The following is a 22,517-nucleotide window of genomic DNA, read 5'->3' on the forward strand; positions in this document are numbered from 1 at the left end:
TGCGCGTGTGTCCTCGACGGGTGCCCCTCCGCCCGCCGCCCGGCCATTTCAGCGGCCCCCGCGCTTCGTGCAAGGCGTGCGGGGCTGGGAGAGGAGCCCCGGCCGCGGGCGCTGACGGAAAGCAGCGCGGGGGCGGCCGCCCCCACCCCCACCCCCCGCCCACAGGACGGCCGGCCCTGCCCTTCCCCACAGGGGCGGGGAGGCGCCGCCGGCAGGGCGGCGGCCGTTGGCGACCGTTAGGGGCGCGCGACGGGATCGCAACGGCCGCCCTCGCGCTCCGGCAGCCAATCAGCGCCGGCAGAGCGCCCCCCCCTCCGCGGGCGGGCGGCCAATCGGCGTCGGCAGAGGGTGTCCCCGCCTCGCGCCTGGCCCCGCCCCCCGGCGGCTGCGGCGGCCAGCGGCGGAGGAAGGCGCAGTTCCGCTCCGCTCCGCTCCGCTCGGGTCCCCGCCGCCATGTGGCTGCCGGCCGCCTGCCCGCTGCTGTTGCTGCTCGGCGCCCTGCGCCACGGTGAGTCCTGAGGGGCTGGGAGGGGGGGGGGGGGAGCTGGGGAAGCGCTGCAGCTTTTAATTGCGTCTGTGTGTAATCCTTGTGAGGGGCTGGGGAGTAGTTTCTGCGCGTTCCCGTGCTGGGCTGTGGGTGCCGTTGGTTTTGTGAGGTGCGGTTTTAAAAGTGCCGCGAGGGGCCCTGAAAATAAACCTTGCCCCCGCAAAGTGCCCTCGTGCGGGATACCTGGTTAATAAGTTAATTATAAGCCTTGGTGTTCGGTTGTAACCCGGTGATCGTACGAAAATATAACAGCACAGTTCCAGTGCTGGAGGCTTTCTAAATTTGATCCAAGGCCGCTGCTTTCGAAAAACCTGGGCTACCCCAGTGACGCAACTCTCTTCTGAAATTTCCCTTCCCCTTGTTGAATTTAGTCACCAGACCCATACCCCGGTTCCGACCTCCTCCAGGCGTGACTGTCAGCAGTTCTCTGAAGTCACAGGGGCTGCCCCGCGCTCCGAGTGGCAGTGGCGTGGTCTCGTCATACCGCGCCGGCCTTTGCTCACTTTCCGTCTTTATCAGGCAAATATGTCAAGCATTCTGAATCACCAGTGCCACTGAGGATTTTGGGAACGATCACTGCTAGGATTACTGGTCAACTAAGCCATCGGTTTGTACGAGTGATGAAAAACAGGAAATTAAAAGGCTTCATACTTTGCAGTCGAACGAGTTTAATTGACTTCCTTCTTCCAGCTCCTGGTGTGATTTTAGTATTGATGTTACTAATTGTTGATGTTCTCAGGAACTGGAGGATGGCTTTTTGTTTCAGATAAAATCTTTAGGCCTTCCTTAAATAGTGGTCAGTGGTACGCTTTTGGAACGGTGCTGCGGTGTTGGAAAAGAGGTTAAAACCAGCAGCAATAACATAACATACGATTATTTTTATTACTTGCTTTTAATACCATTTGTGCGTTAAGCACCGTGGTTTACAATACGGGAAGTGAGTTCATTGTTACAAATTCTCCATTTGCAATCCCGTTCTTTTATATACTCAAACACTTAGTAAAACATTGTTTAAATATGTTATTTTGTGTGCACTTCCTTCATTGCGGGGGAAGAGAAAAATGAAACTGTTCTAAATCTGCAGGCATTTGGCTCCACCTTCAGAGATGAGGAGTAAGTGATAAGCTTTTTTTTATTTTTAAACTAAGCTGCTCTGCCTCTCTTCTTTCAGAAGTGCAGAGGTAGAAATTTCTCCCTGTGACCTTAACGAGCTGTGACTTGCGTGGAGCTGATGGCACTGTGCTTATACTCCTAGACAGCTGTGTGATCTGCAGGAAAAATTTGAACATTAGTGGCTCTGCTTGTGGTCAATGTTTTGCGCGTGCTTTGCAGAAACCAAGCCTTAAGGCAGTATTTCTGTGTATGGCATTTTAGGGGAAGTGTCCAAATGGCAACCCAAAGCCTTATTACGATTTTTTATTTATGACTGGTTATGGTATCTGTACGTTACATGCATGTGGGAGTGGCTAATCCTGTATAATAGGGCTGTGATAGAATTATAATAATGCCTTTTTTCTTCTTTTGCTCCTCCCTTAGAACAGGATGCTTTCTTATGATTTTGCAGGAGAGTTCTTGTTTTCCCAAGTTGTGTGTTATAATTATTTTTTCTTCTGTTTCTTTCTTTTTTTTTTGTATTAAGAAATAAGTCTGAATGTATCAATTCTCATTTTTTCTTCCTAGGTTCTGCCCAGCTGGTGTTTAGTACAGTAGATTTTGTTGAAAGAGATGCCTGTAATACTACTGTCATTTTACCTTGCCACGTGGTTAATCTAAAGGAGCATGAAAGTAACATCTTTGTTTCGTGGAAAAAACAAGGAAGAGTACTTTTTTCTTTTAATGGAGCAGAACAGCGTATTTACAGGCATGAGACGGTTCCATCAGCTAACTTGCTGTCACAGCAGGATTTATCTAAGGGCATTGCCTCTCTAAAACTTAAAAGTTCGGAAGCAGAAGATGGAAATTACAGTTGTGAAGTAACAGAATTAAACAGAGAAGGAGAAACAAAAGTTGATCTTAGAACCGTCACGGGTGAGTTGTCTGCTTGTCTTAGAACCTGTTGGGAGAGAAAAGCAAGATCTTATGGGAAAGAATAAAATAATGAATATGACAGTATTACTACTGGAAATTGAACGTGCCAAGAGTGTTGGGTCCAGGCCTTCTAACTTAATGTTACTCTCTGTTACTTTGTGTTGAGGGGCGTGCTTCTGTGGGAAAGATCTGAACACATTTTTTTGTTCTGTACCAATTGCTGAAGGTGGTTTGTCTGATAAGATCAAGACTATGTTTTCTCAAATCTTTTAGGTTATGTAGTTGGTGTTACTTTCAGCACCTTCATGTTACTGTGTTACATACTGACGCATATCCTTAATATTTTTGTACTACTGAGATGTATACAGGCATCACGGGGCAGCAGAGATGTTTTGTTTGACGAATTGTATCTTGCAATCTTTAGCTGTTCTGAAAAAATTACAGATGGAACTAATAGAAATGTTGTATAAGAGCTCTAAAACTTGATCTAAAATGCTGTTTTTCAGTGAGGTTGAAAATGCTACTACTAGGTGATAACTTCTTACAGTTGTGCAGCATTAAATGTCGTCTTTGGATAAACGATGTTAGGCTGAAGTAACGGGGACTAAGTGATGAATTTCATGTCTAGCAAAACATTTTATCTTATCTTGTCAGACACAGCTCATGTGCTGTAGCACCTTAGCTGTTGAATAATGGTATGTGCTATACATGGGCAGTCTGTCGAGTATGCCGCAGAAGCGGCATTTTCACTGAATGTGTGTGTAGTTTATCTGTTTGGCACAGGAGACTTGATTCTTGCTTCTGGAAAGTTTCTCAGAGCTGAACACGTTGCATATATGTTGCACGTGGAGTCTCACGGGTCTGCTGGAGAATATTTTGCTATTGTTTTTGCATTTGTCATTAAGCTGTTTCTGAATACCAAGCAGATGTTACTTGTGTCCTGCTGCAAACATCTGGGTAATTCACAGTCTAATTATAGAGTTAATTGTATCCACTGCAAAACAAATGCACTCCTGAAGTAGGCTGTGTGTGTGTGGGGGGGGGTTACAGCCACTGAAAGAGTGAGGATGCTACAAAAACAGAGGACAAAGAATAGGCAACTTCTTTTTTTCCTTCTCTGTTATTGCCTTCCCCTCACTCAGCCTTTTTGGGCTGCTTTTGTTATTCAGTGTTGAGCTGTAGAAGAGAAAGTAAGGCTTGAGGACCTGAGAACACTAAGTCCCATTTGTACATAAGCTGGGCCAGTGTTAAGGTTTATTGAAGACTGGGTCTTCTGTTTAGAAGACTTTTTAAAAACCAAGGTTTTTGTCCTTTTAAAAAAGGTCAGTAATCTTTTAATAAAACATTGCTTGTGATACAACTTTATTTAAAAATATTTTTTTTTGCCTTTTTTAATCCTTTCTGTTTGCTTAGAACTTTTAAAGAGTTGTAAAGACCTACAAAGCAGGAAACTAATGTAAGTTTTCTAATTCTGTTTTCTAGTTGGCAGTTGTGGTGAGGAAAAAGCCCCAACACCAGGCAATAAATGTGGTTGGTAAAGAAATTATTGTTACAAGCTTGCATTAGGTTTTAGAGCATATGCTGAAAAATGCAAAATCTAGTCTTGTGCTTGAGGTTTTATCTGAAGGTAAAACAGTCGCTTGCTCTCGTTTTAAGAGTTTTGGCTTAATCTTTTGGTGTTTGTTCTTCAACATTTTAGATATCCTTGAGAAGGAAGTATAGCAAAGGAGTTTTTGAAGAAGGTTGGTGAATAACGGAAATCTTGTTGTAGTCTTCACTCTCATTTCTGAGCAGTGAACTCACGCTGTCACTCCTACTATGTTGCAATTGTTTTTAGAGGCTTTATTATAAAAGCCAAATATTCTCCATTTTCCCTTGGTAAACGCTTGCTTTCTCTTTAGAAAGCAGTTAGTATAGTGAAGAAGATTTCCATGCCTGTGCTCTTGTCTTTGGCCACACCTTTTCCTGATCAGGTACCTATACCGGCAAGTGACCATAACAGTGTGGTTTTTTTGATGTGTGGATTTTATTTTCTTCCCATATGGAAAGTATCTGGAAGTATCTGTTATTAATTTGGAGCTGGCTTCCTTAAATTGGCTTTCAAACTAATGTTTTTAGCCAGGAGTTTATTTCTATGAAACACTGCATTAAGGGAAACGTATTAGTAAGAAAATGTGTTCAGCTGTTTCTTGTACGTGCACATACCAACAATATTGCAAGCCTCTCCATACACAAAGTGCTTTTAGACTCTGAGACTCAACCATATAGTTGCTTGCTGAAATCCTAGCAGATGTGAGGCTTTGTGGCTGCTTCTTTGTGTGCAGAATAAGTGGTATCACCACCTGGAAGTGCTGCAGAGGAAGTTATGCTACTTGTCAGTCTCTGTTTGCAGATGCTTTTGAGTCATCGGTAATTCCTTTACATCAAGCACTGTCACTGGGATTTGTCTGCAGGAGCTGGTTTATCCAAAGAATGGCGACTGTGCACTGCGAGAAGGGCTGAAAGCAAGGATTTTGTGTGGAGAAGTGTTTTCTTACCATGAAATAATGCTTTTCTTCCTCTTAGGTATTTGTGTCGCTTTACAAACGTGAATCTTCATTGATAGTCTTTAATAATACAAAATTGAGCCAAAACAATCAAGTACAGTGGAAGTCTTTAATTTCCACTTTACTTAAACATGCTCTCTGTGGAATTCATGAATTTCAGACTGTCCTCAAGGTGTTACTTGGCACTGGAAATTGTGAGGCATTGCTACTTAATTCCATGTTTCTGGAGCCGCAGGTAGAGTTTTGAAATATGGCAAGTGCAAGGAGTATGCATCTAAATGAAGATCAGAAATTTTTTTGGAAGCAAGTATAATGTAAGAAAAGGCGACTTTGGATTCAGCTGTGTGAGTCTAAATGATGTTATGAGCAGAGATGCCAGAAACAACTCCATTTTCCAGTTCAGTGGAGAGGTTTTCAGAATTGCACGTTGGAAGGTGGCTTGCATGATCCTACTGCACGAGTGACTGAACAGCCTAAGGCATCCAAACTGCAAGGGAAAAAAGCTAATGGATGACGGTGGGAAGATAAAGGAAAATGTGTGACTTCTTCTAAAATTAACAAAGCAGTGTTTCTGTCGAACTTGGGCTATCTCCTCGATTCTTTATCACACATCTGGATTTCTTTGGGAGTTAAAACCGTTGGGAATAGAGTAGGACAGCTGGGGAAGCATCAAATCGGGCCTTTCAGATCTTGCCTAACTTCCCTGATTAGCCTAAATTCACCATTTTTCTGGTCTAATGTACTGTTTGCAATTCCACAACTTGTGCTGCTAGAAAGCAGCATAAACATAACCTATGCTGTACTGGAGATCAAGACCTGCGGTTTGGAAATGTTACAGTAAGTAGGAATACCTGAAAAAAACAGGTTGTCACACAAGATTGGAGTGAAAATTACACAGGTAGAAGTCATGGCTTTCCTAGAATTAAGAGGTATAACAGGCTAGCTATTAAATGCTAAATGAACAGCCTAGGGGATAGCCTAAAAGGAGCAATAAATGCTAGTAATCTCACGTTTTTCTTCCTATGATTTTTCTTTGTTTATTCTGTAGGGCGACAGTTTGACTTCGTGGAAAGTGTTGTCATCTCAGTGTTGCTGTTCTTAATTGTTGTTATTTATTGGGCTCAGTTAGGTGTTATTGGTAAGTATTGACTCTAATTCTTTGCAACTATTGACTTGTCCTAAAATCACTTACATAAAAGTATCTGTGCAGGATGAAAGGCCGTACTTACGTATGAAAGGATGTGTGGTAGAACCGATTCAGATAATATACAGCAGGGCAGCGTGTCTGCTTTATCTAGCAACTTAGCATTTGGTTTTCTCTGGAACTCTGTCTTGATCATCCGTGATGTATTATTTATGTTCATTTCTGGGATTCCTTTTGAAATGAACTAACACCGTTAGAGATTTAACTTGGTTGCAGTTCTCAGAAAAGTTCCTGAGCTCTCTTACTTGCAGGCATTGTCAGTAAAAAAAAAAAAAAAAAAAAGCACACCAAGTTAAACTTTTGCCCTGCGTAATTTTCAGTTTTGCTTTTCAGTGGGTCTTACGCTCTTTCAAGGGCATGTAACACACATTTTTGGCATTGAGCACAAGACCTGATCAGTAAGATCTGTGTTTTGGGGCTTCAGCATGCCACTTGTTGACAAAACATACGTAATGTGGATAGAGGCACTTTGTTGTGGGGTTCTAGCCCTAAGCACTGGGATCTGGGCCAGTCTGATCTACTTTGCATGGAGGCCAGGGGTTGCTTCCTGAGGTTAACATACTTAGCAGCTGGAAGATCATGGAAGGTATGGCGTGTTGCCTAAAAGGCCCGTGTTCAGAGCTAGTCTGCTGTATGGTAATGGTTCTGCTCCCAGTTTTGTTGCAAATGATGAGCTTTTTTGCATGTGTGGAAGTTTTGCAGGGTATAATTGATAATGTCTACTGTCCTTGATTAAAACCAGGAAGCATTTGTTCACTGTTGGTTCACCATGGCATTAGTGGGTGATGAAAAGCAAAAACATTTTTCATTTTGGCCACAAAATCAACATTAGAGAAAGATCATGCTATCTTTTTCATGTAAAATTCTACATTAGTTTCTTGGCTCTGGCTGAATTGTAATTTAACACTGGCATCAATGATTTTGTTAAATGTTTTCAGAGACAATACATTCACTGGTGTCAGACACCCTTAGGCATTCTTCATACAATGGTGTCCAACATGTATGCAGCGTAGAGAGTGCTTTGTGTCCTAGTCTTTCAGATAGTTCTCTGTGGTGCAATTTGTTATATCAATCTTTGAGATTTTTCAGCATTTTTTAATTTCTGCACTTAAATAAATTCTGCTTAGAGTCAAGTCCGTAAGAAATCGAAGGAAATCACACTCAGAGTGATTTGTAGTAATCACATATGTATTCAGTCGTCTATGGATATAACTTGCTTGCTTAACTTTTTCATGAATCATGAAAGGTTCACCTGTGGTCAGAGGTTGAAAACTAATACATATATTTTTTTATGATTTTATTGCCATAGTGTTAGATTCCTGATTTTTTGTTATTATTTATAGTGGTTTAAGGCTCTCTGGTTTGTTCTGAAATGTTCTGGAATTGCCATTACCTTGCATTTGTACCAGAACTTGCATATTTTTAGTGTTTTGATAGCAAAGTAATAATTGCCTTGGGATATCCATGGATACATCCATGGAGAAGCACTATCATTTTACAGGATTAAGTTGAGCCTGCTTGGATTTTATTGCATCTCTGTACATTATTATGAGCTCTATAACTTCTCTGGGGAAAAGTAATCCTGCTACTTCTAATTCATTGAATGTGGGTGTACTTACTTTTTTTTCCTTTAGTTTATGCTATTTTAATAAACCTGTGAATCCAGTGATGATAGGGTATACCTGTAGATTCATTTGTAACAGATATATGTATTTTATAAATGGCTTGATTTTTCTGCGTGACAGTTGGGAATATATGGGGGGGGGGGGGGGGGGGAGGTTGGTTGGTTTGGTTTTTCACCAGGATTAACTTTTAGGAATTGAGTATAGTGTAGATCTTGTTCTGTTAAGCCATGTGAACGTAATTAAAGGTAGAGTGTTAATTACAAGAGAGAGCATTCTGTAACCCTTCCATAGATAAAATACTATGAAAGATCTAGTCATGTATACCCTCTAAAGTATTTATCGTATCCTAGTAACGTTGGGGGTTTTTGTGCTAATGCAATGCCTGTAAGCAGGATGTTATTTCTGTACATGCTCCTTGTTATTCCTTTTGAAGTTATTTACTGTATTTGTTCTCTGCTAGTGATTACCAACTTTGACGTATACCAAGATTGTTGGTATATGAATATTCAAGCTTGGAGCTAGCATTGCCTTTTTTGTGTCTTCGTTTTAGCAGTGCATAAGGCAGAAACAAAACAAACACGGATGTTTATTTGATGATATATTTGTACTGTTCCATCTTTTTAAAACCCTTCAAGTGCTGCTGGTTTGAAACCTTCCAGTGGAATTGACCATTGCTGAGATAGCAGCTATGTTAACAGTGCAGTTTTACTGAAAATTTGTCTTGTCTTATGGTATCTAAACATATGTAGATCATTCCTATATACTTATCCTCAAAGCACTCCAGTGAGACAGGAGAATCACCTGTTGCGCATCTAACTCTGCAGTGTCACTAGGAAGAGGGTTTCTAAATCCGTGTCTGACATTGACCTTAGTAACAAAATTGCTATAGTATAATTTAAATATCAGTAATGCATCTCCTTGAATTAACCTGTACCATGTCCCAAAGTTATTTTGACAGCATTGAACCTGACTTGTATAGAAGGTGGAATTAAGAGTTTAACTAGAAGACCAATGGCAGGTTTCACTTAACTGAGTAAGCCATATTGACCATATCAAACAATGAAAGCAAATGAACTCTTGGTACTTAAAATTGTAAATCTTAGGAGTTTGTTTCTTTGTTTAGGACAGTAGTCCTAGTTATAATATCTGTTTATTTTTTGTGAGAGAATCTGTGTGTCTGATTGGTTTCCTCTCTGTTTCTCTTGGTTTCGTTTTTAAGCATTAAAATGTGAAACTGTACATAAGAATAAGGCGTATGTTGCTGTAGGATGTGCCATCTTCACAGTTCTTGCTGTTATAGCTGTTGTTCTTTTTGTCCAAGGTAAGTGAAATAAAAATGCCTTCCTAGTTTAAGGGAATGAGAGCACAGGTTAATCTCTTCAATGTTGTCATATGAAGTTAGTACTGCCTATTAATTGCCACCTACTAATTTCAAAATGAATAAAACTATAGAGTAAAACAGACATGGCACTGTGAATGTCACAGAATCACGGAGTGGTTGAGGTTGGAAGGGACCCCGGAGATCATCTAGTCTGACCCCCTGCTCAAGCAAGGTCACCTACAGCACATTGTACAGCATCATGTCCAGGTGGGTTTTGAATTTCTCCATAGAAGGAGACTCCAAAGCCTCTCTGGGCAACCTGTTCCAGTGCTCTGTCACCCTCACAGTAAAGATTTTCTTCATATTCAGATGGAACTTCCTGTGTTAATATTTGTGACTATTGCCGCTTGTTCTATCAGTGGGCACCACTAAAAAGAGTCTGGCCCCATCATCTTGACACCATCTTTTAGGATATTTATATACCTTGATAAGATCCTGTGTTGGTTTTACCCTGCTGGGCAGCTGAACTCTACCACAACCATTCTCTCGCTCCCCCTCCTCAAAGGGAAATAGGGAGAAAATATGATGGAAAGGGCTCAAGGGTTGAGATAAGGACGGGGAGATGACTCAACAATTATTGTCACGGGCAAAACACACTCAGCATAGGGAGATTAATGAAATTTATTACCTATTACTAACAAGCTAGAGCAGGGAGAAACTAAAAACATGTTCCCCTCATCCACCCTCTTCCACCTCCTTCCCCTGAGAGGCGCAGGGGAATGGGGGTATGGGTGATGTGGTCAGTCCCTGTTGTTTTGTCTCTGCTGCTCCTTCAGTGTCCCTCTCTGCCCCAGCTCCATGTGGGGTCCCTCCCACTGGATGCCGTCCTTCCCGAACTGAGCCTGCGGGGGCTGCCCACAGGCAGCAGCTCTTCAGGAACTGCTCCCGCACGGCTCCATACCATGGGGTCCATCCCCCAGGAGCAAACTGCTCCAGCACGGGTGGCAGCTTCCCCCCAGGCCCCCTGCTCCTGCGTGGGCTCCTCTCCATGGGCTGCAGCTCCGGCCCGGGGCCTGCTCCTGCGGGGGCTCTCCATGGGCCTTCTGCACTGACCTTTGGGGCTGCTGGACTGCTTTTCACTCCTCTGCTGCTGTTGTAAAGCAGTTCTTTCCCTTCCTTGACTCTGTTCTTCCAGAGGCCCAACCAGCATTGCTCATTGGCTCAGCTCTGGCCAGCGGCGGGTACCTTTGGAGCTGGCTGGAGCTGGCTCTGATCTGACGTGGAGAAGCTTCTGAACTCTTCTCATAGAGGCCACCTCTGCAGCCCCGTCGCTACCAAAACCTTGCCACATAAACCAAGCATAGATCCCCTCTCAGCCTTCTTTTCTCCAGGCTAAACAGGCCCAGCTCTCTCAGCCTTTCCTCATAAGAGAGGTGGTTTCAGTCCCCTAATGATCTTTGTAGTTCTCAGATGGTCGTAGAGAGATACAGACTCCAAATGGATTTTTGTTTTCTGTGCTGCTGCCTTGCATGATTGCTAAAGGCTAGGGGAGGAATTCTGGTGCTTAACTTCAGTGGATTTTGGGGGACCCCGAAAATTTGATGATGCTCATGTTTTACTTTTATTGCTTTGTGCTTTCTTTCAACCAAAGATTTCTGTTTTACTAATTTCCATACAACTGTTTGCAGGTGGCAATATTACTATCAGTAAAGTTGGTCTTGGTTTTGTTGTACTGCCTGCTGTGATATTGATGGTGCTTCAATACTATATATTTAAAATCGGTGAGTATTTCTTTATTCACCAGCTCAAGACCATAGTGTTAGAAAAACTTAGGACCTCCTCCCCCAGCTCACATAATCTACATACTTTACTTTTAATAAATACATTTTACGATAGCATGCTGGCTTCCTGACCTTCCTAGTTTCTCAAAGCAAATTAACCTTTGTTTGTGTGAGTTGCTTCAGGGAAGATGTATAAATTGAGAAAAGAGATTTAGGGTAGGACATCTGAATGATTCCTGCTCTTCCTTCCTTGGTCTTGAGATTGGGATGAATGTCTAACTCTCGGAACGTATATTTTATTTCTTCTGCTTAAGCTTTATTTATAATTTTTTGCTATGCATGCACAAAATAGTTCCCTGAGTAACTTGCATAGTTTTTGTTATCGTGCTGGCTGAGTTTGGAATTTAGGAGAACCTGAATGTTCCTTGTGTGAATGATCTACCTTTCATATCTCTGTAGTTGATACTTTAAAATTACAATTTTCTTTTTTTCTCTCTTTTCCAGTTCTCGTTGATGTAACACGTACAGGATATGTTCTGATGTGTCTTCAAATTTTTGGTTTTATAATTGCTTTTGTTGGTTTTGCATTGTGCATCTCAGGTAAGCAATATATCTTCTGTAAAAGTGTCTTTTTACCTTCTAACACAAAAACGCTGTGAAAATAGCTTTACATTAAGTGTTAGTGAGTAACTCGTGTAAATAGGACTACTGTGTTAATGCTCTTTTATCTGGTGAAAGAAGAATAGCCCAAAGGCACTATTATATCAGTTTAATAAGTATGACTGTATCCATCATGGCTGCATTCTATGAGCTGTTGCTTCTTCTAAAATTGTTTTCATTTTTGCAACAGTTGGTTGCACCGTGTAGAGTCACCTCAAACAAATGCTGACCTTTATTACTGGTATTTTTAGTGAGGCCTAAAGTATATAGAAACAAAATAAATCCCAAATAGAGCCATAATTGTTTTCTAGGGTTCAATGAATAAATCAGAAATTCCTTGTTAATCTCTGCCTGTATGCAAATGATAACTGAATTGCTGGGAGTTGGATGTCATTGAAACAGCCTAAGAAGGCAAATCTGGAAGTAGTAACAGAGGTGAACTTAGGAGTAGCCATCTTTGGCAGTGTATTTAGGTAGCATACATATTGGGGTTCATCTAAGCATTTGGACATCCAATTTATTGTTTCTTAGAGACATTTTCATTTTATTAATTTATTTGATTTGGGATTTAAGGAAGTGTTTCTCCTTGCAATGGTTTCTGAAGGTTTCTCTGCTTTGAGTGAAATGATGGACCTTTCAGTGGAGCCCCGATTTAAGTATTTGTAAGGGGCACCTAAGTGTTGTCAAGTAGTGTGTAATAGTGAAATATGCAAGATTTCTGGTAAAGTGTTACTTTCTAATGTGATCCAAAATGGAGGATGTTTTTATTACGTTCTCAAATCGAAAATCACCCTCTCTTTTCAGGGAGACTCTTTTTTTTACAGCTCGTAGAAGGTAGATGTTAGCTCTGTCTCTGGAATTTTAGCTCAGGAACCCTTAAGTATCAGTAGCTCATCCTAGGGTCAGCTCACAGGGAGTTGCAATGACTTTAAGGCCCTGGAAAAATGGATGGTTAACAAGGATCAGAGAACAAGGGAGTGTCTGGAATGGACTCCAGGTAGCTTGTAATAGCCAATTTCTGCTCTGTAAACTTGGGAGCATTCCTGTTATTTGTAGTGGACTTGAATCAGAGCTATCCTTATATTCTTCTCCCTTGTAAAGGGGAAAAAATGGAGGGGGGCATGTGTGGAAACGTAGACCCTTTTTTTTTTACTATGTTCTATTAATAACACTATTGTATTTTGTAATCTAATGCTATTGTTGGAAAAAAATGGGATCAAAGATATAAATTAAATATAAAATGTAAATAATGTCACTAATCACAGTGAATGTCAGTAGAATACTACAGCTGAACTGTTACCAGGATAAATTAATAAATGCCTTAGTATCATTAAAGAACATAGACCAAAAAAAAGAAAGATGCAAAAGTAGCTTTGGGAGAGGCTCGAAAGAAATTAATCACTTCTGGATTTAACAGGCTTATTTATCTTAGTATTTATATTTGAAAAGTTTGTGTTTTTACTTGTGTCATATGATACAATATCTTGTTTCTTAACAGCCTGTCGTTCACAACTTCTGTCTGTTGTAATTGCCGGCTTAGCTGTTATGGCTGTTGAGGATCTGCTTGCTCTGTTTTATATGTATACTAGTTGTAAGTAGCATCGAATATTCTGCATTGATTTTATTTATTTTAGATTTCACAATTACATGGTTAAAAAATAATTGCTGATAAATTGTATATATTGGCATTTGTTACTTGTTTCATAGACTTTGGAGAATCTGTAGTAAAAAAAAAAAAGTTTTAGTTTATAATAAACAGACCTGGGTTTCCCAAGTAAGAGTGTTTCAGCTGTAAGATAAATATTGTTGTTTTAAGATCTGAGTTTACACAGTTGCCAAGCTGCGGGTTAGGACTAAAAGAGCAAACAGATTTCAAGGAGTCTGTGGAGTAAGTTACAGGATGGTGCAGACAACAGTGTATAGTAGATATGCTCAGAATACGAATTTGAAGAAGCAAAATCTGCCTAATGATTTCCATGGGTTAGATGAAGGCTAAAATAAGAGCAATTTGAATGAGGACCTCTTGTTTTAATCAGTCCTGTTTTTTCTTATACTTAATTTTAAAAGCCAGGAGCAAAGGATAGCAATGCTTTGTTTCAGAAACTGGTCTGTTCACCAGATCTCAAAATGACTTGAAGGTGTAAAATCTGGTCAGGCCTGCTAGGTCAGCAAAAAGCACATCAACGCTGTGGGTTGGAATGTGGTGCAGACATCTCTAAGCTGGCACACCACAGCATAATGTGGACTTTATAACTTGTGTGTAAGAGAGCAGGGTAGCTTTATTTGCTTCAAGCTGTGCATGAAGGCTCTTCAAACAGCTTGTTAATTTGGATGTGGAACCATACAATTGAAGATATATTGCTTCCAGACTCAAGCTGACTTGAGTCAGCTCAGTTCATAGTCTGCACTGAACTATGCAGTCTCTCCATTTCAGTATGTGCACACCATGTGTGGTGATGGTCAGAAATAGTAGACCCGGAGACAGGGAGGAATTCCATTAAAGAAGAAAATAAGGCAGAAGGCCTAATATCTGAGATTACAATAAGTCAAAATGTGACAGAGGTGAAGTGAGCCTTTTAACAATAACATTTTTTTGTTGTTGTCGGGCTACTTACAAAGCTTGTACAAAACAAGCACAAAGAATAACATGTAATGTAATGTATTTTTAGAGCTGAATGCCTTGAGTGAGATAATTTGGATCACATGTATTTAGTTCCTAAACACAGGAGTGCTTAGAGGCTTTTAGAATTTGGAGATCATATTATGTAAGTTTGAATAGAGGAAGCTGCAATTTTGTGTGTTGTTACTGTTTTCTAAATTTTATCGGTAGATGTTTTTATTTGGCTGATCATTTGTTCATTCTTGCTTTTTTTTGGTAATTGTTTTTAGGTTCCAGAATGAAAGATCATCAAACTCCAAGGGTAAGCTTAAAATTAATAAATTTGGGGTGACTAGATGGCTCAGGGGATTGTAGTGAGATACTGAGCCTTTCTTCACTAGTTCGAATTCAGACCAGGTTGGTAGCAAGCAAAAGTTATGGCTGTGTAACAGATGTCTAATGTTGAGTGAGTTGGTGGTCTTCATTGTCCCTATCGAGTGCGTCTATAGTACTGTTATTGCCACCCTTACCAAGTGTTGTGCTCAAATAGAGTTTTTAAAGGGATGTCACAAAGGTGGTGGATGTGAACGGAAGTTTGGTGTCTTTAAATGCACTCTTAGCCATTAATTTATAAAGACCATTGGTTAATGTTTTTTCATTAAGGTGAGTGCAGAATACTTTTTTTTTTTTTTTTTTTTTTTAAATATAGGTGGCTTATAACAAAGACTTAGGCTTGGGTTGATTTTCTGTGGCCTTCTGAACCAGAACCCTTTAACGTTTTCTGGAATTCCCAACTATGCAAATACTGTAGCCTTGACCTTTTCCTCTTTTCTTACCTTCCCGTAAAGTCCTTTAATTTGTTGAGACCATCTGGAAGCAGAGTGTCCCTCTCTGAGGCACACAGAAGAAATGGAAAAGCACTTTATTTCTTTAAGAAGCTTTTTCATGAATTTTTTCTTTAATTCCAGAGTAGTCATTCCTAAAACCGTAATTTTCATAGACTTAAGCAGTTCTTTCTGGTGCTCCATGAATGTGAACTGCCTGATTTCTGGAATTCTGCAGAAGCAAGTAAAAAGGCACAAATGTAAAATATCAGTAGAACTTTGTTGTAGCAGGGGAGTACGGCAAATACTAAGTCATCCCATTTTCATGAATGCCAGTCATCGTTTGAGACACATTCCTAGGTCTCCTTTTTAGCCGATAGCCTGAGACCCAGCTGTTGAAAAAGGACAGTTTCTAACAGAGGGGCAGGAGAGCTTGACAACAGATACTTTTTTTCTTTGCTTTTTCTCCATTTCCGTTGTAAGGAATAGTATTTCAGAGGATTGATACCTTGCTTAGGGAAGGAACATAAGTACATGGAGCTTGAAAAAAATAAAAATAAAAAAGAGGCAGTTCACAAAGCTAACTATTAATAATGAGTTGAGAAGTGTTTTACAGATATACGTTGCTCAAAATGCAATTCTGCCTGTATGCTTATGTTTGCTTGTAGAATTGAAGCAAAAAGGGCAACAGGAGGTGTTTCTTTTCTTAGTTTTTCTCTGTAAATGAGCTTTGATATACAAACTGACATGTTAAATAACATCCTTTGTGGAACTCCTTTCTCTTTATAAGCAATTTTCCTCATGAGGTGGTTTTCACACTGCAGAAAGGATTTGACAGATAAAGAAATGGCCATAATTTTTTTATGTAGTAGAGAACTTTATGTTACCCTGAATTGGAGACGGGAATAAAATCTAAAGAATTTAACAGAATTTAGGTTGTTAGAAAGCTCAGCCACTAAAAACATGTTTCGTGCAGTTAGTGGAGTGTCCAAGGGACTTGGATGACAAAAAAATCTGTGTACATGAATTTATGGAAGTCACAGATAGGCCTTGGTGGAAAATTGAGTGTGTTCATATGTTGCTTGTTTCCATCAAGAGCTGTTCAGCATATATTGCTGTACTTCGAGGCATTAAACAGATGTGAAATCATTTTGAAAATACAGTTTTATTCTGTGTAAACTTAAGACTAAGGAGTACTTCCTGTCGATGGAGGGCTTCATTTTGACAGTGGGGCATACTTACAAAATGATGCTTGATGCTTTCTTGAGGCTGAGGGGGAAAAGGTGCGTATTTTGAAATCTACCACTCTTAATCAGTTACTAATCTGTGTGTGTTGCTTCTGCTGGTTGTCTACCAGACTAAACGCACAGCTGTAGTGTATTTCCTTCTGATAAGATTACACCTGACTGTGCTTGACTAATTTTTTTTTTTAGTCATGCTGTTTTATTTCCTAACCATTGATCAATTTAGAGAAATAATCCCCCAGGTTCTAGAAGTTAAAAGTAGTGTCTGCATACCTTTTGCTGCCATCTAGAGGTATTTCATCTGAGGAAAAAAATTACAGAGGGGAAGAATAATCTGGAGAGTGCAGTTATAGATTTTAATTTGGGGGGGGGGAAGTTTTAGTCAATTTTATTAATGCTCAGCTTTCTTGATTTTTGTAGAATCACTACTTACTGTATATGTCAATTAGAGTAATTTAACTGTGGCGAGCCAGAAGTAAACACGAAGGCATTTTATACATATATATATTTTTAAATGTTTTGCAGAAAGCTGTAGAAGAACCACTAAATGGTAGGTGATATTCAAGACTTATCTTCTAATTAAGAGATTAATTATGGAAATAATTAAGAAATAATCGTAGTTTTCAGTGCAACAGCACTGAGGTGGCAGAGATGTATGTCAATTCATGTGGCTCTGTGAGTCTGTAAGAGTTTGATCTCACTGAAATAATGTCTGCAGCTCCAGACCCCCCTGTTCTAAACTACTGTGCGTGCTAGCCAGTGGCGTCATTTGCCTGTTTGGGGACCAATATAATACCTCAGGATATTATATCCATCATTTTTGCTTTGTTTCCTCTTAAAAGGTGGTGTTAATTCTTCTTCATAAGCGTTTATTTTAGTGGAAAACTTGTGATTATTAGCAAAAGCTATCCCTGTTGCTCTACTCTTTTACTATTTCCTTGGGTTGGGAAACTGATGGCACTTATGACTGGGGAAATTTACAGTGAGAAATGGTAACTGAAATACTCTTCTTGCTATTCTGCTCACTGACTGGCATGCTGAGTGAACTTCTGAAGTGAATTTTAGAATTAATTTGAATAATAATTAAGAAGCATTTCTTGTTTGGCTTGTTACTAATCCATTTGCTTGGCTTTTAAAGATGCAAAAGGAGTGATGTTAGAATGATGGTGAGTCAAAATACGTCTCCAGCTATTTACTTTAACATTTAATTGGGGATTTTGATGTTTAGAGTTAGCCAGTGTTAATATAATGAAGCTTGGAGGGCAGGTTTCAGTGAAGGTGCTGGTTTTAGTCAAATTATATTTAATTGATAAGAAATGATACAGAAAATATTTATTCTACCTAAGAGAAAAAATGTATACTTGTAAACAGTGAAAAGGACAGGTTAATGAGACACGACCATTAAATAGTATGCGTTTGATCAAATGTGGAAAGTCAAATAGTTTATATGCCTCCTTTGTGCTTATGTAGTATGTAAGATGCATGGACTGTTTTGTGGGTGGTAGGTTGTATTTGTGTGTTGGTTTTTTTATATTGTTTTGTTTTTGTTAGCTCTTCTCTTCCTCTTGAATTGATCTCCCATGGAAGTTCACAGGAGATTGGCTTAAAAGAAGTAGTCTTGCATGCTGTATTTCCCCCCACCACCACTTTCCACACCTTTAGATGTTCTTTAAATTCTGTAGGTTTTGTTAGGTTGGTTATATTTCAGTCAGATTTCACTTAATTTATATTTGTGTCAGATAGTAATGATTTAAAAACAAACATAACTGGATCACATTTTCAATAAAATTTAAAAGCTGCTTAAATAACCTCAACATATTTTTGACAAAACAGAATTCAAAACTCCAAGATCAAAAGGTGCAGTATGGTTTCTGCTCATCAGTTATGCTTGATATTTAATGATCTAATAGATATCAAAGATAAGCTAGGCCAGAACACAGCAACATAAGATTTCTTGTGATTTGAAATGCTCTCAATGCTGGGATTAATCCTTCTTGATTTTGTAACAGCTTGTAAGATTGCAACACAAACTGTATGTGAATAGACTACTCCAAATTGATAGTAATACATGAAATTAGTAGGGCTATATTAACTCAGCCCAAAGTTCTCAAGCTGGTACCTAAAGTAGGTAGCCTAGTTTTTGAAAATGCTCTGTTCCTGCATCTAATATCCACCAGAAAGACAAGAGTTTGTCTGGAATCGTTAAACATCAGATTGGTCTTATTTTAAGAGCTCACATAGATTAGATGCTTGTGTTTGAAAATGAAAACAGTTGTTTATTCATGCTTTTCTGTACTTCATTTTCACGGGAGTTGGATAGATAACGAGCACTTGCTGATGCTGTTGGAAATTCAGTTTCTTGCTGGAAACTGAGTGAGCTTGTGATGAGCTATCATTAAACCTTTAACAGAGTACTCCTGCATTGAAATACAACAATTTGCTAGTCAGGATAAAGAGTAGGGCCACGTTAAGCCTTGTAATTTATTTGAAATATAAATATATCGTGTCTAGAAGGCATGAAGTGACAATATGACAGTAAAGGAGGCACTAAATAGAGCCCTACCTGGGAAAAAAAATAAAATATGGCAGTTGATTTTTATAAACAGGCTTCTCTACAAATACCATGTACTGCTAGGTGTTACTTCTGGCTGCTTATGACAAGTGTATGATTCATCCAAATATGCCATAGGATTGTTTTCTAAATCAATAGAAAAATACAAGTATTTTTGCAGTACAGAGGACGACTGTGTTGGTGTCTCCTAAATACGTTGACGAAAATGTGTACGAGTTAGTATAAACTGAAGTAGGCAGGAGGAGTGGAAGGTACGTCATGCTGCAGAAGTGACAGTTACGTGTTCTCCTCAGCAGTGGTTTGATGTCAGGAAACAGATACTTGCCAGTCCATTGTGTTCTTTTTTCAAACCTTTCAAGAAGTGAGGTGAGGATGGAATCAATATAGTTACCATTCACTGCTGAAGACAAAGGTAGAATTTTTCTTGGAGAACCAATTTTTAGTTAGTCAACCGTTCCTTCTTGGGTCTCCTTTAGGCTTACAAAAGCCTGGCTTCGCTTTTATTGTTGAGGTAGAGCTTCCAAAGACACCTAAATTGCTAACTATCAATTTCATTTTGATTTTTTTAGGATAGGGTTAGATGCCTGACCGCTTTGTCTGCTTTGAAAGGTGGATGGCTCCTAAAAATAACAGGTTTCACAGATTGAAGGCAAGGGCTCTAACTTGCAAGCTGGAGGCAGGAACCTTTTGAGCTTTACTTGCTTTCTACCTTACCTGTCCCTTGCAAGTTCACTTATATGTGCAGGGGTAAGTCAGATGCTGAAGCATGCTAGCATACAACGTGTCATGTGAAAGTAAACCAGCATTAGGAGTAAAAACAGGACAGGTCAGACAGATTCAGTTGGGAGCCACTACAGCTTGTTCCTATGCATAAGCTGGAGCTCCAAGACACAATGTCCACTTCTGTGTTGCAGAGAGGCTGAGACAGCAGTTGCCTATTAGTTATCACTCTGCAAACAAGCTTAACGCTCAAATAATGGAAAAGTTTGAAAGAAGAAAAAAAAGCATTTTTTAAGCTGTTACTTTGGTAGGCAGCGCAAAATGTTGCTGTTTAAATAATAATTGTGTTTCTGAATAATCACATACATATATATATATATGTATCTTTTGTTTCTTTTAATTTCCAGCATTAAAGACAGAGACTGAATCTACTGCAGAGATGAGTTATGGGTGAAAAGTACATTGTTTATACGCCGTGGCCTTGAAGATGCACTACTCAAAGAGAAGAAATTCAGGAAACTAGTTGTTTTGCATGTGTGGCAAAAGTGCTTTTGATATAAATGATGTAATTTTATAGTCACAGCAGCTGTAGCGAGGAACATGTGTGTTTGCCCATGTGTGATCTTCATTTCTTTTATTATGGTATATATGGTGTGGTTGAGGGTGAGAATATAAAAAGCACTGTTTGCCCACTAAAGCATCTCCATGCAGTATACTTAGTGGTATTACTTTTAAAAATTATCACCAGTCACTGCTTTGAAAATGGGCCTGCTCAGCCCGAAGATTGCAATACCATTTAGACTATTGTTTTCTTTACTTGTGTGCATGGTCAAGGTATGGTCATAATGTCCGTGATATGAACAGGAAGCAGGGATCATACAAATACTTCTTTTCCAACATTCAGGAAAACTTTTATTTAAAAAAAATTGCTTATACATAAAGTTACATAAATATAAACTTTACTCCCAGTTCTCCTTAAATGATTAACCGAGTTACCCTAATTCCACAGAATGATGATATTCCTACCTATGCACAGCAGTCACATGCTGTGGCGACCAGTATTTTAGTCCAGTGAGAGCTCTCTGTGCCTCGTAAGTATTCCTTGACAAGATACTGCTCAGCTCTTGGAGCCAAATTCAGCACTGGAATTACAGAGCATAGCACCTAGTCGTTTTCATGCTGAAAGTGTTTTTTGTGTTTGTCCATGTTGTGCAGCATGTGGTACTGGAACCAATTTCAGTTTCTCTTAACTGACTGCATTTGTAAAACTCTGATGCTTCAGAAAAATAGGAGTTGTCCTATTAACATATTGTTAACAGTTTTAAAATCAGTTTTCTTGAACGGAAATTGCAGTTACTTCATTTCTGACCCAAGTTTGTGATGCTGCCATTACATCACAAATGCATAGACTAGAATATATGTAGGAGGAGCTGATGCAAAGTGAGGAGGCTTCGTTGCTTTGTATATGGAAGTGGTACAGAAAAAAAAAATCCGTGTAGAATCAATTCTACAGGACTTGCACATTCCATAAGACTTTACAGTGTTTTACAGCTGCATTTGTTCCAATATAGTTGGCTTCTTTTGAATTTCATTTACACTTTGTGGAAATCTTTACACTGGCTCCAATTTGTACTAATAAAATTGTAATAAACTCCACTTTTTTAAAAGATTCTGAGTAATGCGATAAGTCCCAGATTTGGAAGTTATAAACTAGGGTTCATATCCGTGTTGTGGGTGTGTGTTGCAGAGATCCACATGAGATCCTCCAAGTCTCAGTGCAGACACCTTGTATCAAGAATTCAGCAAAATAAAATTGAGATATCTAATGTTACAATATTCTTTACTGCAAGGGCTGCAGGACTCAGCCACTAGAGCAACCCTTGGTCCAGCCCTTGCTAAAATCAGTGAAATTGGCCACAGTGGAGAGGGTTATTCATGTGGTAAAATGTTTAAGAAGCAAATATGGTATACGTTTACTTGCGTAACTTAAAGTTTGTCAGTGGGAGTATTCATATAAGATTTTAGCTTCCAAATATGAATCTTTTTGATGCAGGCTTTTCCATAATCATAGCAATCCACCTAGAGGTGGGAGACATTTCTCTGTTACCAATTCTGTGTAAGAGTTTACCTGATCAGGTACCATGCAGAGCTCCTCGTTTGTAAGTAGTGATTCCCTGTGGCAAGTTGAAAGTTGAGCAGTTGAAGAAGAAAAAAACAAGCACTGGAATTCTTTTTGAGGTATCCTGCCTTATTAAAAACCATAATGTATAATAGCTTTATGTTAACTACTGCAAAGCAAATTGCAGTAGAACCTGTTGTGTGTCTCTGTGGTGATGAGACCAGCCTGTTACTAGGGCACTGCTGAAAAATGTAGAACTCGGTGACTGCGTACAGACTGCAGAATCAATCGCTCAAGAAATGGGAGAAACCTAGCGTGCTGTTGCTAAGGGCTCTGCTCCGGGTTTCTTGTAGGTACAAATTTAAACATGAGAGTTTAAAAAGTCATTGATATGCCCAGCCCTTTTCCACCAGTAATTTAAAACCAAAGTTCATAACTGTTTGATGCCATTCATGTGTGTATATATGCGTGTATATATATATAAATGCATAGACATTTTAAATATCTATAGTCTTTACTCAAGAAAATGTTTTTATTTATGAAACATGAAAGAGTTTTGTAAATATTGTGTTAATGTACTTTAATTAAAGTCATTTTAAGTTGTTTTTGTGAGAGATTTTCTTGTTGCTGTCACAATGAACTTCTGTAACTGCTTCTGAAAATTCACTCATAGCTCTTCTTCTCCATCCCTGTACACACCCTGTCTCCCAGATGACTTTTTGGATAT

At 39.4% G+C, this 22,517-nt stretch overlaps 1 protein-coding gene across 8 annotated transcripts; it reads left to right on the forward strand.

The window, feature by feature from the left end:
• The first annotated feature begins 241 nt into the window (after positions 1–241).
• On the forward strand, positions 242–22,402 carry CD47 (CD47 molecule). Of its 8 annotated transcripts, none has more exons than XR_013945059.1 (12): positions 320–508; positions 2,228–2,575; positions 4,058–4,105; positions 6,170–6,259; positions 9,170–9,271; positions 10,960–11,052; positions 11,557–11,652; positions 13,211–13,303; positions 14,602–14,633; positions 16,800–16,929; positions 17,518–17,545; positions 20,079–22,402. XR_013945059.1 is itself a non-coding variant. In XM_080576472.1 (12 exons), exons 1-11 carry the CDS (start codon positions 454–456, stop codon positions 17,541–17,543), a joined length of 1,008 nt encoding a protein of 335 aa, XP_080432598.1. In that variant the 5' UTR covers positions 320–453; the 3' UTR covers positions 17,544–17,545; positions 20,079–22,402. The 8 variants fall into 8 exon arrangements, 6 of the variants coding, with proteins under 6 accessions (XP_080432603.1, XP_080432598.1, XP_080432601.1 ...); XM_080576472.1 differs by having other exon boundaries at positions 16,905–16,929; XM_080576477.1 differs by lacking the exon at positions 17,518–17,545 and having other exon boundaries at positions 242–508; positions 16,905–16,929.
• The last annotated feature ends 115 nt before the right edge of the window (positions 22,403–22,517 follow it).

The sequence above is a fragment of the Anser brachyrhynchus genome, assembly GCF_964034855.1.
Source record: "Anser brachyrhynchus genome assembly, chromosome: 1".
NCBI classification, from domain to species: Eukaryota; Metazoa; Chordata; class Aves; order Anseriformes; family Anatidae; genus Anser; species Anser brachyrhynchus.

Coding starts and splice junctions, on each gene's coding strand:
- CD47 (XM_080576477.1), top strand. CDS start 454: ATGTGGCTGCCGGCCGCCTGCCCGCTGCTGTTGCTGCTCGGCGCCCTG. Junction 509..2,227: donor GCTCGGCGCCCTGCGCCACG/GTGAGTCCTGAG, acceptor TTTTCTTCCTAG/GTTCTGCCCAGCTGGTGTTT. Junction 16,930..20,078: donor TGTAGAAGAACCACTAAATG/GTAGGTGATATT, acceptor TTTAATTTCCAG/CATTAAAGACAGAGACTGAA.